General features: G+C 31.3%; 1 protein-coding gene across 2 annotated transcripts; it reads right to left on the reverse strand.

Annotated features, from left to right (window-relative positions):
- Window positions 1-2,309: 2,309 nt before the first annotated feature.
- Window positions 2,310-6,379, reverse strand: LOC102586926 (protein STAY-GREEN LIKE, chloroplastic). Of its 2 annotated transcripts, XM_006365853.2 has the most exons (6): window positions 6,051-6,379; window positions 4,313-4,489; window positions 3,974-4,132; window positions 3,122-3,268; window positions 2,587-2,720; window positions 2,310-2,506 (listed from the first exon to the last, which is right to left on the reverse strand). In XM_006365853.2, the coding sequence occupies exons 1-5, from the start codon at window positions 6,207-6,209 to the stop codon at window positions 2,601-2,603; spliced, it is 762 nt and encodes a 253-aa protein (XP_006365915.1). In that variant the 5' UTR covers window positions 6,210-6,379; the 3' UTR covers window positions 2,310-2,506; window positions 2,587-2,600. The 2 variants fall into 2 exon arrangements, with proteins under 2 accessions (XP_006365915.1, XP_006365914.1); XM_006365852.2 differs by having other exon boundaries at window positions 2,310-2,720.
- Between the last annotated feature and the right edge of the window lie 9,547 nt (window positions 6,380-15,926).

The raw sequence follows: 15,926 nt of genomic DNA on the forward strand, positions 1-15,926 counted from the left end.
TCTAATCTGTTTCTGATTCTATTTTTCTCTACTAGTTTTAATTTTCTAGTTTGAAAATACTCTTTTAACTTTGTTGTTTCTTACCAAGTTCTTCAAAGTTTTGTTCTAAGTATCTTAGGAATACAAGTTGAACAATATTTATTGTCGTAAAAATATTTAACAATAGCTGAGTTAGCTAAACTTTTTATGTTCTAGTGAGATAAACATAGTGAAATTATGTCAAAACTACAACTATTCTTGGTAATCCAATTATTGGTCCATCAATGAATATATTTTCAATTTGATCCTTCCAGATTTGGAGGGGTTGGATACAAAATGAGCTAAATTTGACATTTTATATTAGGAAAATGTAGTATTTTGTTGACTAACAAAATTTGGCAAATCAAGCCATGTGGGCTATCCAATAATAAAATAATCTAGTGTTACAATCCACTTGCAACTTGAGGTTTGATTTATTCACAAAGTTAGATTATTAGATGTATTTTGTAAAATTAGCTTATAAAATTATAACTCGTTTAAGTTTGAATTAATTATGGACTCGTTCATTTATTAGTTCAACGTATCAAAGTTTTGGTTGATATTTAGCCTAAATCGACTCATGAAAAACTTAGTCAAATAATTTCAAAAAAAGTACATTTTATTTTATTTAATCATATATCATATATAAAAGAGAACCTTAGGCCCACCTACGTGACGCCACCACAAACCAGAATTCCCTATTAATTTATTTATTTCCAACACTTGCCTTCTCCTTTCATGAAAAGTTGTGACTTTTATGAAAAAGTTGCGACTTTAATGAAGAGTAGCGACTTTTATGAAAAATTGTGACTTTTATGAGAAGTTGTGACTTTTATGAAAAGTTGCGACTTTAATAAAGAGTAGCGATTTTTATGAAAGTTGTGACTTTTATGAAAAGTTGTGACCTTTTCGAAAGGTTGCAACTTTTTCAAATAGTTGTAACCTTTCTGATAAGTCACAATAAACATTTGTTCACACTACCCTTTGTTGTCTATAAATAGAGGGATTCCTCTCATTTAAAATAACGAAATTTCGAACCTCTTCTTCTTCACAATTAAATATTTGTGTACTTTGCTCCTGTTGAGTGGCTCACTGACACCATTGTTTATGTTACAGATCCTGGTATGTATTTTTACAATCATTAATTTATGCTTATGTTATTAAGGATAAATGATAAGATTTAATAATTTTCATTTTCCTTCATATTATTAATGTTTGTTACTACGTAATCTTGTATGTAAGATAATATAGTGTTTTAGTTTTAATGCCCGATAGGTTTTTATTTTATAAATTCCATGACATTAAATTCCCGCGCGAAGTGTGGATAATTTTACTAGTATATTATATACAGTCATAATAAGGAAAATATTTTTCCAAGGTATTGAAAATTTATAAAAGAACAAATAAAGAAATTAAAACTTAGTGAAAGTTTGGCGAGTTGAGATTATGATCCACAGTTTTAGCCAATTACAGCTCAATCCATTTCAACCACCCCTTTTTGCCTAAGTGACATTTGGATGGATTTAACCCACTCATTTGATCCATCCAAATTCAGCTCAACCTGCTCATTTGTCACCTATAACGTTTTGTATCACTTCATCAATTTGCTGTGAAGGAGGCATCTCCTTTTTTAGGGCATCAAGATGCAACTTTGTTCCTATTCCCTTAAGCAATAATAGAGTATTAAAAGAGAATGACATTGGAGGTGATGGTCTTAAAACTTTTGACCCCGCTTGCCTCATGAACAAAACTTCAAAACTATCCATTTCCAATGTCATTTAGTGGTGATTTCTTCAGTTGAATTCCCCTCTAACAATAATAAGTGACTCTTCATAGCAGGTTGAAATCGAAACCTGGAAAATGGAGTACTAACTAGCTATAGCTGATTAAATTGCATTGTTAGTGAACTTTTTTAAAACTGTCAGTGTATACATAAAACGTAAATATCTAATAGAGAAAAGAGTTAGTAATCACATCTAGCTATAGTTTTGCTTTTCGTTTTGCATTGCATTCTCAATTTTGTTGTAAGATACACAAATAGGTAGAAGTGACACTTATAAAAGAGCTGCCCAGAAAATTCTGGATATGCCAGAAGGCAATAAGGATGTGAGTTCAATATTCTTCTGTGCGCTATTGATCTGATGATATCAAGATATTATTCAAAAATACAACGTATCGGTCTCACTCATAAACGGAATTTGTTAAGTGAGACGGATACTAAAGCAACAAAGTGAACAAATCATCCTGAATATGAAGATATTCACAGACCTTGTATGGTATGGAGCAGTAGCATATGGAACAATTGCTGATTGATATGTAGAAGGGAAAATAGTATTTGGTTTTTACAAGAATTGTCTGTCAAGAGCACATTCGAAAGAATGCAATACATACATGTAAATGAATCTAATGACCTTGCAAACAATTCTCGTCTTTACAAGTCATCGAAATATAGGATCCCATGACTCTAATATGTGTTTCAAGAGAGATCCTTCCAAGTGCAAAAAGTAGAATTAGTAGGCAGCTCAAGACGAAACGTCCTAAATCTAAGAACTCTTTGCAGTCTCTCACCTTAGTGTATTAGCTCAGAGAAGGAAGGTGAAAAGAGCTTGGAAGATTGATTTTACACTTCCCTGGAATTTTGGAGGTTGAAAATCTTCCTTGCTTGTCGATAACAAACCATTGATATAATCCCCTTGTCTTCCCTGGAAAACATGAATAAGTTGTATAAAAATCTAAAGAATAACTTCGAATACAGTTCTCGATTCAATAGCACTCCCTTGCCCCAATGTTCAGTATGATGATCAAAACAACATTTGTTTAGTCGACTTCAAGCACCAAGTCTATTATCTTTCTTTAATAAATCACACATACTAAAACTTGGAAACAATAAAAACATGTGTAGGAAAACCATGATCAAACAAGGATTCGCAAACTAGTAAGTTGGCACACAAAATGGAATAAAAGAGTGGCATTTTTTATAATAAATTCACACATGAGAGATTTCATTTTCATTTTTTATCCATGTGCCGAAGCCTGAATGTTTCTTTAGGACAAACAAAGGTTTCAGGGAGTAAAAGATGATACTGTTGTAATTATGTGTTACCTTAGCTGCATCTTTTAGAGGACCCCAACATTCTACACGGTTGTACTTCTTCGAGCTAGAATGAAAATAGACTCTAACAGTAGCATTCATTAGTTCCTCATGCTCCTTGAAGAAATCTGAATCCCCATAGAGCACAGCCTCAAGTACCTAGTAGTTCGAAAAGGCAGATTAATCACAATCCGATTAGTATAATACACTAGTTTAGAGGAGAAAACCAAATTACAGTTCAACAACGGAATGAAAACAAAGTTTTTTAGCTCATTGGACTGGTTGTTTTACAAGTTATGCACTAAAACAGTTGCAAAGTCAAAAGGAACTCCAACCAGGTTCCTAATTCAAAGAATAAATAGGAACCTAGCATGCATTATTGTTGGCTGCATTAACTTGCCAGAGAAGGTTAGGATTACCAAATCTTGTCCTAAGGCTAATAAGGAAATACCAACAAAAAAAAAAATTATTCTTGAATTTAAGGTAATCGTCCATCCCTGTTTTAAGGAGCTATGTCCACTGACCATGCGATATTCTGGAGTTAATATAAGTAATTATTCAAGAAGTATCACTTGGCCAGGATATAAACTTTCTAAGCAGATTTTATACAACTTGTTCAATCCTCCTCGTCCTCTTTAAGAAAGTTTTATAACTCCAAAATCAGAATAATGCTTGACAAATGAAATAAGTTTTATCAAATGTGACTTGCAGACTTACAAGGTGCAACTTAATGCAGCTATGCAAGTCAAATATGGTGAAAAACATTTTCCAAATCGAAGCTTTTCTTTCTTTTTCTCTAAGTCAAAGCATAGTTTAAAATTTACAGAGAACAGTAAGAGGGGTACAAATATTTTAAGAATTTACCAATGGCAATTCCTTGGAGAATATATGGTATCTGAACTCGGCAGCTAGCTCTTGTAGGGGATTCGGTCCACTCACATAACAGTGGACATCAAGAAACAAATTACCTTTCACTTCTGTCCATTCAGCAACCACATCATCTTTATTATACCACCCTTTCAACTGCCATAGAAAAAAATGGTGCAAGGATTGAACTCAAATTACAAATTTTCAAAACAAAGTTTCAGTCAGTGGGAAAATCATTTTCCATAACAAAGTTCAAAACCACAAAACGAAAACGTTATCCACAGAAGTAGCTTAAGGATAAACACTTGCTCATTCAGAAATGCAAAATGACGTTACCTGATCGTATTGGATATTATTTGAGATGGCTAATGTTAGATTAGCAGTAAAATCACAATGGGATAATGTGTACGTCCTTGTCACGATACTTGAGTATGTATCAACCTCTTCTCCTTTTAACAAGACTTCCAGCTTTGAAGCTTCGAATCTTGCTGGAGGACCCAAGAGCCTGACAGCCTGGTTATGAAGCCAAAAATTGTATTTATTATTATTTAATAAAAGAAGAGCAAAGAGATTTGAAAAATAGAAGACAAAAGATAATTTTATAAGCTTTGCGACATAGTTGTCATGATGGATCATCTTTATTTGAAATTTGCATCAAGGGAGAGATCTATGATCGCCTTTTTGGTCTTTTAAGTCACGGACGATCAAGTCATGTCAGAAATACCGCCTCAGTTGGCATACTCAAAAGTAAAATTTTATAAGGAGAAGAAGGACGATGATGTTTCCTAAACGTGCAGATGGATATAATGAATAATTTGAAACAAAAGGATCTCCAATGATATTTTGCCAGGAAGAAATAGTTGCCGAGCCTTTGCTTTGCTTTGAAGTCTATATTCTGCAGGATAGCTAGCTAGTTGGAAATGTATTCTGCGTAAAGCAACCGTGACTATTCAAAAAATAATCCATCTTTTTATGATGTTTAGGTCTTGCTTTCAGTAATTTACACTAACTTCTCGAGCTCAGGGTTCCACTGATCAAAACTTCTGGACAAAGCCAAGCCTCTTACACTGAAAACCGTTAATCGGTTACAATGTAACAAACCAGCTCTAAATATTTGCTAGAGTCAGCAGATTGATCAAATAGGCAACAAACAAAAATTAGCACCCACAAGCATTGTTAAACAATCTACTGAAATTGAACCATTAGTTGTGCTTTCTTTCAATGACAATCATTTCAAAATCTACTTATCCGCTCCAACCTGCCAATTCCCAGCCCCGGAAAAAGTAATATAAGTACAACCACTTGAGGGGAAAAAAGGAACAATTCCTCCATGTCATGAAGAAATCAAAATTTTCCAATCATAGATTACTAAAATGAGATGTTCTACGGTGCACACTTCCAAGAAATTGACAAAGCAAGTCTGCTCAAATAGCAATAGGTAACAAAAGATTACAAAGCAAATTGTACAAGTTCCTCAATTTACTGTTCAGTTTCCTCTGCCAAGAAGCAATAACTCCTAAACATCTAACAAATCATTACAAAATGGTATCAACCAATTATCAAGGCCCTCCTGACCATAAGACCACTAAAGCAATCGCTATTATATTTGACCTTTCCATTAGTAGATCTCCATTTGAAAAACTGACAGACTCCACATATCCAAGTTTAACCTCTCAACTTTCCACTATGGTTCAATATTAACCCAAGTTTGTAGCTAGCGAATCAATGTGTGAAAAATGCAGTCTTTTCCTAACATGGTATTAGACCAAAAGTTTAACTGAGGGTAAAGTTGCTCAATTTTTTTTATGACCGTGGTGTCCGACCCAGCTTTCATACACCCCAAGTAATTCTACATTATACTTGTCACCTCCCACCAGCAACAGATACCAGGTAAGTTACTCAATTTCAAATACTCACATAAGCAAATTTAACCCTTTTCCCTGGTATAAATGGCAAAAATGTGAAAATACATACAAAACAAATTGTACAAAGTCCCTCAACAAAACTTCGAATAAGAAATGCACTACACAATCTACAAAATATATCACAAAAATGGGAGAAAACTCATATTTACCTGGAATACAAGTGTGTTGTAAGGGGGTTTTCTTCCACTAAAAGAAGAAAGAAGAACAGCAGGTGTTGTTGAATGCTTAACTTGACAATTATGAATGTAAGAAGATGGAGAAGAAGAAGAAGGAGAATGGGTGGTAAAGCGAGTGGCCATGGACTGCATGACAAATTCATCCTCTCTTCTTCTCTCTACAACTACTATTTTCTATCCACTTGAACATTTCACAACCATTTATTTTTCTCTTTCAACAATGTTTAAATTGTGTCTTTGTGAATGTGTTTGTGACACAGAGACTATTGAGAGAGAAATGAAGAAGATTTGTGGATATGAAAAATAAGCAACAAAAATGGAATTTTTTTACAAAAATATTTTGCGAGTAAGGAGACCCTACAATATCCTATGACAATTAAATGGACCAATAGTTTATTTACATTTGTCTATAACTCTCATCCTTGAAAACACCATAGCCTTACAATCACAAACATCACATTTTAAATCTATTTTTTTCTTTTTAATTTTTTTTTGGGGTTTCTTGCCCTGTGTCCGCTACTCACATTGGAGCCCGATTAAATTTGACTTCGCACTGGGAAGTCCACATCTCATCGTAATGGGCTTGCTTACAGGGGTGGAGCTACAACCAAGTAAGAGTGGTCAGACGAACACCCTTGTAGGAAAATTATACGAGGAATATAGGTAGAATATTGTCTAATACGTGGATATATAATAAATTGAACATGCTTCTGCACAATAGTGGCTCATAGCCTAGCAGTAAGCATGCGTATTTTTGTCATTGGGGTCTGTAGTTTGATTCTCACTAGCTACGTTTATTAACACAATCTGTTTTTTAAACGAAAAAAAACACATAAATATCCATTATCAGCTCCGTTTCTTCTTTATGTTTCTAGCCTTAAATTTTAGTTAACCTAATAATTAATATTTTATTATTTTCTTTATATTTTCAATCTATATTAAGTGAATTATTAGGTATAACACACTCTCAATAAATTATTTTTAAAGATAAAATTAAAGATTATCATCCAGTATTATTATATTATACTTTTGATTATTTCTAAACTATTCTTTTAGAAAATATAAAATAGTTAAGAATCTTATTAAAAGAAAAGGTAATATGGAAAAAAAAAAATTCAGCAATTATCTTGAACTTTAAAACATTGTAATTTAATTTTTAAATTTGGGTATATCCACTCATCAGTAAAAATAAAATAAATGTTTTGTGCACCCACTCTGTTAAAAAATAATTATCGACTCTTTTAAAGTTTGAACACCCTTGACGAAATCTCTACCTCCGCCACTGCTTGCTTAGTGAGGGTTATCTCTGTTGAAAATATCATTAACTAATAAAAGTATGCTCTCACACACACTTTAACATGGTATTAGAGCATATAGGGGTCCTGAGATCGAATCTTATCGTCATCCAAATTAAAAAGAATTTCCACATGCTTGAGAAAAAAAATGAGGATATGGATTTCCTTGTCATTAAAAAATGAGTATTACCTCTATTTCATTTAATGTGTCTTAATTTAATTGAAAATCAAGTTTAAGAAATCGAGAGACTTTTGAATCACGTTTTCTTTAACTAAGGAGACTCTTGACTACCTTGACATTTGACAATTTGTGCAACAAAGAACCTTTCACAGCGCAAGGAGGTGCCTTAGCATTTTAATAATCTGGCTAGCAATTTCAGCGTATATTCTATCAAATTCATATATCAAAGTTCAATAAGCTGTTGCGGGTAAGGTTTGTAAAACATTTGTTTTAGGTTCCAAATAAATTTTAATAGTAATTTTATAATTTTAATTTTACTTAAAACATATTGAACATTATAAAAATAAGATCAAAAATTAAATTTAAAAGGAAAGAATTAAGAACTATCTACTTTTTATCTGAAATATTTTAAAACTCTAAATTAAACAATATAAATCTTCATATTAATAGCAGTCAGATCTATGAAACATGTGTGTCAAACCATCTACACATGTTGGTTTTTTTAAATGTTGGTTAAATCTTTCTGCCTATCGTCAATTCACATCCTTAGAGAGCACAACACAAAGATGTGGGGAAGTCTTGTGGGGAAGTCGGATAAATTATGTTATTAATTTAACAGATCTATTATCGTCACCGGTGCAATGCACACTTGGTAACTGCCATGAGGTTCAAAAGTGTCATTGTTACATAAACATGTGTGATTTAGAAAGAAATGATATGAGTACTCACAACTGATGTGGATGTTGTGGTGTATTGATGAACCAAAGGAGCTACTTCCCAATAGGAGTTGTGATCACTCAACTCAACCTTTTATCCTCCGCCCCTATAGGGTTGTCATCACTCAACTCAACCTTTTACCCTTAGCCCTTCATTTGATTGAAAAAACTCTATTGACCTTTTACCCTTCGCCCCTATAGGGGTTGTCATTACTCAACTCAACCTTTTACCCTTAGCCCTTTATTTGATTGAAAAAAACTCTATTGAAAATATAGTCAGTGATTGTTGGGCTCACAAATAGTTGTACCTACTTTCTTTTTAGTTAAGAAGGACAATTATTAGAGATTGTGTGTTTGATTAAAGGAGGTTAAACTCTTTAACTATTGAGAACAAGTATCTTGTACCAATGGTGGAAAATCTATACACTAGGTCTTTTGCTTTTTATTTTAGGAAATTTAGTGTTTTTCTTTGGAAATTTTTTTTAAATATTAATAAATAAAAAATTTATAATAATATCCAAGATAATGTATTGCAAAAAAGGGCTAACCTCTTATTAATTATAATTGATTCTTACTTTTATAAATAATAATATTACTATATGAAGTTAAAAGCTTAATATGCTTTAAATACAAATACTCCTTTATTTCAGTAAAAATAAAAGCGAAATTTGAAAGTTAAATTATTTATAATTATAGTAAGGTGACATTTCTATAAATGTTAAACAAGAAGATTAATCACATCATGATTGAACAAAAAGAAAAGTTACATTAGAACGTGTGATGTACTATAAATGTTATAAATGTAAAACAAGAAGATCAATCATTTAAGAAAGAAAAGTTGTGTTAGAAAGGGGTAGATAGAAAGAAAAGTTACATTACAAAGGAGGAAGGAGGGGTAGATAGAAAGAAAAATTACATTACAAAGGAGGAAGGAGGAAAGCAAGATTATAAAAAAAAAATTGGATCCAATTTAATGACAGTATATAGGGTTGAAACTAATATTTCAAATTTTGAAATTAATTAAAGTTAAAATTATTAAGTCTTTACTTATTCGTAATAAATAAGAATTCCTTATGTTTTCTTTTTAAAAATAGATGTTTAAGGGTTAGAATGAGTGTATATTTATACAAATACTGAAATTGTATAGCTAACCCTTACTTCTTATGGTGGTCCTTGCCATTGAAAATTTGTTGATTTTTATATTAGGAGTGTCAAAATGAGCCTAAATATAGGTAACACGCCTAACAAGTCAAAAATTTAATGGGGTAGGTTTAAGATAATTTGAATTGAGTTCAATCTCAACACATTTAAATCTTAACTTATTTTAAAAGAAGGGAAAATTTCATAAATAGCTAAGATGTGAAACATAATAGGCTTCCTTAGCTAGATTTTGCCTATTTATGTAGTGTAGCTATAGTTTTAATAGATAAATAGATTCTCATTTGTATAATTCAGCTGATTTTAATTAATTATATAAATTGATTATTAAGTTTGTTTAATTAAGTGAGTGACAATTTCAGTTGTAAATATAGAAACAACCCTTAAATTCATGATTATTAAATCTAATCAGATTTTTTTTTTATCAAATATGACTTCTTCTTTGTCTTGCACCGCGTCTCCTTTGGCTTTGACCATGAATTGGATTTTCTAAATAAGCAACATTAATATAATTAGTTGTATAAGTTGTACCGAATATTAGATGCTATTATGGAAACTGTATATGTATATAGTTATATCATGTATATACAAAAAATCAGATATGTTTATATAAAATTTGGAATTGTATAACTATAACTATTGTAATATTGTATACTTGTTGTTTTATACATGTGTTTTTTTAAAAATTATGTAACATATACAAACAAGGCATAAGGCAAACCAATTAAATACTCATATACAAAAGACCTAATGAATTTAACTGTATATTTTTACGAATATTGAAATTGTATAACTATAACTGATATACTGTATAAATGTTATTCTATACATATGTAGTTTAAACTTATGTAATTATATGCAAATAAGTCATAATACAACTCAATTGACTGCTCATATACAACAACAAAAAATAACTAAGGCTGAAAAGAAGATTGCTTATGATCACAAGATGTGCCAACTTCTAGATGATTATACTTGGGTGCAGATTGATCTTCACCAAGGGTGACCTCAAGAAAGTGAGGGAGATGGTTCATCCATGGTTTGAATATATTTACTAGTTTACTGAGATATTCAAGATTGTGACTAAAAAATATGAAACAATTAAAAAAATATTATGAGGAATGAATAAAAAAAAATTAATTTGGTTGAATTATTAAAGGAGAAATGAGAGATTTTTGGAGATAAATTAGTGGGTGTGATCAGAGAGAGAGTGAGTTTTGATTTGTATAAAAGATGAAAAAGAAGGCTTACACGTTTTGATACAAAATGTGGGATCGCCAGCCGCCGTATATCCATTTTCTTTAACTATGACCATTTTTTATAATTAAGTTAAACTATAGTTATGAAGTATAATTAATTACTATATGTTAGCTTAGTTATGTAATTTTCCCTTAAAAGAATCTCCGGTTGAGCTCAAAATAATCTTCAATTTCAACCTATTTTAAAACTCATTATTTTCATTGATGTAATGTATGTTCCTATATTGGAGGTATGAATTATTATCTATTTATATGTTTTAGGATTTATCTATCCATTTGTAATTACTTTTTTTAATTTTCTTGAGTTGAAATTGAAATTGTGGTTATAAAACTTAAATAATAATATGTTAAAAATATTGAGATTAAGCGGATCAAATTGGCCAGGTCAAGACCCAAACCATTTTTTAGCCTATTTGATCTCAACTTATTTGAACCCAAAGTAAATTTAGACGGACTAGGACCCAACTCGATTTCTATTTCAACTCAATCTGCCTATTTGACACTCCTAATTCATATTATCACCGTCTTCAATGATAATTCATCTAAGTCCAAGAGAAAATGTGTGAATACAAAAAGGGGAAATATTCAAAATGTCAATATTTTAGCATTTAATAGGACCCCTTAATCACATTTTCAATATATAATAAAAATGTCAATATTTGAGTTTGTTATATATCTAAGGGAAAAGAGCCTGATATACCCCTCAACTTTGTCATTTGGACCTGATATGCCCCTCGTTACGAAAGTGGCTCATATATACCCTTACCGTTATACAAACGGCTCATCACATATACCCCTACCGTTACAAAATGAGCTCACATATACCCTTCATTTAACGGAAGTGAAAAAATTAGTTTTAAATTTATATTTTTGACTTTTGATTTCTTCAAAAAAATATTTATGGGTATATATGATTTTTCTAGAAAATTTCAAGGTATATTTTAATTTTTTTCGGACATAGATTATTTTTTTGACTTTTTTGATTTATCATTATTTGAGTTTCTTTTTCTTATTTTATTTTTTCTTTCATTCCTTAGTGTAAAGAAAAAAATTTTAAAACATTTTTTTTTGTGGCTATATTATAATTTAAAGCTATTTTTGCGAATATATTGTAATTTAATTTTTGTATTTTGAAGAAAAAAATTGGGTCATCTATAATAAAGTTTACAAGAATAATTAAGCAAAAACTTAAAATAAATTTGACCATCAAATTAATAAATCTAAATTATTCATTGAACCAAAAAAAAAGTTAAAAAAAAAATAATATATGTTTGAGGAGGATTAAATATACCCATATGGGATTATATATTTTTTAAAATAATTTAAAAAATTAAACTAAAATTATTTTATTCACTTCCATTAGAGGAAAAGGGTATATATATATGAGTCATTTGTATAACAGTAGGAATATATATGAGCCAATTTTATAACGAGGTGTATATCAGCTCTAAATGACAAAGTTAAGGGGTATATCAGACCCTTTTCCCTATATCTAATTATGTTTTTTTTTAAATAATTCTATTTGAAAGAATATAATTATTCAATAACATAATGGAGAAAATCAGGGGGAAAATATTTTAAAAAGGAACATATCAATTGAATTTCTCATCAGTTACTACTTCAAAGAAAAAACAATAGTGGTTCCACTTTCATTGGTTCTCAAATTTCCAATATAGAATTTTCTCCCCATTGTTTCTCAAATTTCGTTTGGATTTTTTTCTGTGTAGAAAGAAAATATTGAAATAATCAAATAGGATTTCGTTGAAAAATAACTTTGGAACGAAAATTCCAACTTGAACTTCGAGTATCTACAAGATAATCGATGAAATACAAAATCGAACATGTATTTGTTAACTGGTTGGCATGATCCAAAAATGAACGTGATGACACTTGTCTATTCCCACCAAGGCAAATCAGTCTCAACACAACAGAAACAAAAGAAATACGGAAAGATAAAGTAAGAACAAGACAAATGCAGAAAACTTATTCATTCTAAACAATACTCCAAAATTTGGTTGTCACGTGTAAAAACCACTAAAGTAAATACATAATTCGAAAGATAAATACAAGTCTAATGTCTTTGCTTCTCAAATAGAGCAAAGCATAAATAAAGAAAAAGAGGACCTCCGTGATGACAAACAACTACCTCTCAAGTCCTTCAACGAGCCTCGAAGTCAGGAAAAGAAGAAGATCACACGGGTCCAGGCTCGAAACCTACTAGAAGCAAGGAGTGAGTACCACCTACGCATCAAGCAACTTAATAAACTAGGCAACCTAGCTAAATCGAATACTCCTTTTCCATCCCAGCTGAACCTTCGCAACTACAACCTACACAGAAATCAGCCCAACCTAAGAGTTCTACAATAAACAAGTCTCAAGGCTCAAAGATCAAAGACCAACATTCACATTTCAACAATCGACAAGTATCATATCAATTAATTTCAAGTGTAAGAATTTCAATCACAAATACCAAGTATTCAACCCACATCTCAAATAACCAATTCAACACATCAAATAGCTCAATCACATGCATCAAATAAGTCAAAATATGCACCAAGTAGATTGATCACAAAGGTCAACAATGTTCCTAACCGGAACCATTTTCCTTCAGCTTTCACATTAATCCCTTGCCGAAATCATTTCCGTTCAGCATTTATATTACTAGCCGAAACTATTTTCCTTCGGCTTTTATCACAAAATATCACTGGCCGGAACCATTTCCCTACGGCATTTACATCACTAGCCGAAATCATTTCCCTTCGGCTTTTGTCACAAAATATCACTTGTCGGAGCCATTTTCATTTGGTATTTACATCACTAGCCGAAACCACTTTCCTTCGGCTTTTATCACAAAATATCACTTGTCGGAACCATTTTCTTTCAACATTCACATCACTAGCCGGAACCATTTCCCTTCGACTTTTATCACAAAATATCACTTGTCAAAACCATTTCCCTTTGACATTTATATGCAAGAATAATATTTCAATATTTTGAGTACTTCTATTAACTCTTTTTCTCTTTATTGAAGAAGACTGAAGAGATTAATACTATAAGTTATTAAAGATAACAAATAAAAATATGATAGGTAAAATACATAATTTTTTAAATGGAAAAGGGTCAAAACTACCCTTAAACTATCCGAAATAGCTTAAATATACCCTTAAACTATATTTCAGCTAAAAAATACCCTTCCCATCAAACTATTGGGCCACACCTACCCTTCTAGTTAACGTAAGTATCCATGTGTGTGTTAAATGCTACATGGACACCACATGGATGACATGTGCACGCCAAACGGACCCCACCTCCACATAGACAACTACGGAAAATGGTCAAAACTATCCCTAAGCTATTCGAAATAGCTTAAATATACCCTTAAACTATATTTCGGCTCAAAAATACCCTTCCCGTCTAACTATTATACCACACTTGCCCTTCTGTTTAACAGAAGCATCCATGTGTGCGCTAAAATGCCACATGGACTCCACATGTACACGCCAAACACACCCCACCTCCACATAGACGACTTAAAGCCTCAATTTCACTCTTTTCCCCCTCATTTCATCCTTTTCTTATTTGGGTATATCTATATGAATATACAATATACATTGACTCAATTCAATTTCATTTTATTTCGATACTAATATGTTGTACTTTGAAGATCACAACTTAAACAAAATTCAAATTAATTATGCTATTTAATCCTTAAATCATCTATATATTGAATGTTTCTTTAACTTTGCATAAAATCTAAAACTTCCTTAACAATCATTTAGAGCATCTTCTAGATTAGGGACCACAAAAGCTCAAAACTTGAACAAAAATAGGGTAATTGGTAAAAAAATAAATAAATTAAGAAATCTATAAAGATTTACTATGTCTTCGACTCTTCGTTGATGTAGTAGCAATCGAATGTGTCATTCCAGTCGTTCGTCAAGTTTTCTTCATTAGCGAAATCACCGACGTTGATGTGGCGGAGCTCGGTCACCACCGCCAGGGAAGCTGTCGTAGTCGTATTCCTTGTGCCTGGAGTTCTGGTGATAAGTATATTAGGTCTCTTATAACAACTGCTATTTTGCGCCGTGGCCATGAGTTGAATCAACAAGAAAGCTTTGCTAAATTTTTTTAAAACAAGATTAAATTATTAAGAGAAATTAAAATAATAAATTAGTGTTAATTGATTAGTTAAAATAAGTGTGTTTTTATTATACCTTAGATCGTTTCTTTTATTGTATTTGAAATGGTCATCAAATTGCAATTTCTCCACTTCATTCGGTTATGTATACAAGTTCCGCAAATGTTTTTTCTTTTTTGGTTCAATATATAATTTTCACTTTTTCAGGATGAAATGAGGGAAAAGAGTGAAATTAAGGCTTTAAATCATCTATGTGGAGGTAGGGTGTGTTTGATGTGCACATGTGGAGTCCATGTGACATTTTAGCACACACATGTATGTTTTTGTTAAACAGAAGGGCAAGTGTGGTCTAATAGTTAGACGGGAAGGGCATTTTGAGCCAAAATATAGTTTAAGAGTATATTTAAGCTATTCCGAATAGTTTAAGGGTAGTTTTGACCCTTTTCCGTAGTCGTCTATGTGGAGGTGGGGTCTGTTTGGCGTGCACATATGGCATCCATGTGGCGTCCATATGACATTAACACACACATGGATTACTTCCGTTAACGTAGAAGGGTAGGTGTGGCCAATAGTTTGACGGGAAGAGTATTTTTTGAGTTGAAATATAGTTTAAGGGTATATTTAAGCTATTTCGGATAGTTTAAGGGTAGTTTTGACTATTTTTCGTTTTTTAAAAGTAGTGAATTAAAAATGAGACAAGTAAAGTTAGAGTAACTATAATTAAACTGATAATGTTTGAACATTTTATAATTCTTTTTGTGTGAAATGTTTTTCAAAAGTTGAATGTAAAATTTATAACTCTAATTGGCCAAATAAGAATATAAATTTAAATAGTTTAATATAAAAACCAATCACTTTAGGGTGTGTTTGGTATGAAGGAAAATGTTTTCCTGGAAAACAAGTTGATTTTTGACTTATTTTCTCATGTTTGGTTGGTGAGTAGAAAATATTTTCTGGAAAAGATTTTTAGTGTTTGATTTATGAATGATTTTTTTTTTTTGAGAAATATCTTTTATTTTTACTAGGGTAGAAAATAATTTTTGAAATTGAAAATATTTTTTAAAAACAAACTTAAATTTTATTTTTTTTGGGTGGGGGGGGG

The sequence above is a fragment of the Solanum tuberosum genome, unplaced genomic scaffold, assembly GCF_000226075.1.
Source record: "Solanum tuberosum cultivar DM 1-3 516 R44 unplaced genomic scaffold, SolTub_3.0 scf00576, whole genome shotgun sequence".
Lineage (NCBI taxonomy): Eukaryota > Viridiplantae > Streptophyta > Magnoliopsida > Solanales > Solanaceae > Solanum > Solanum tuberosum.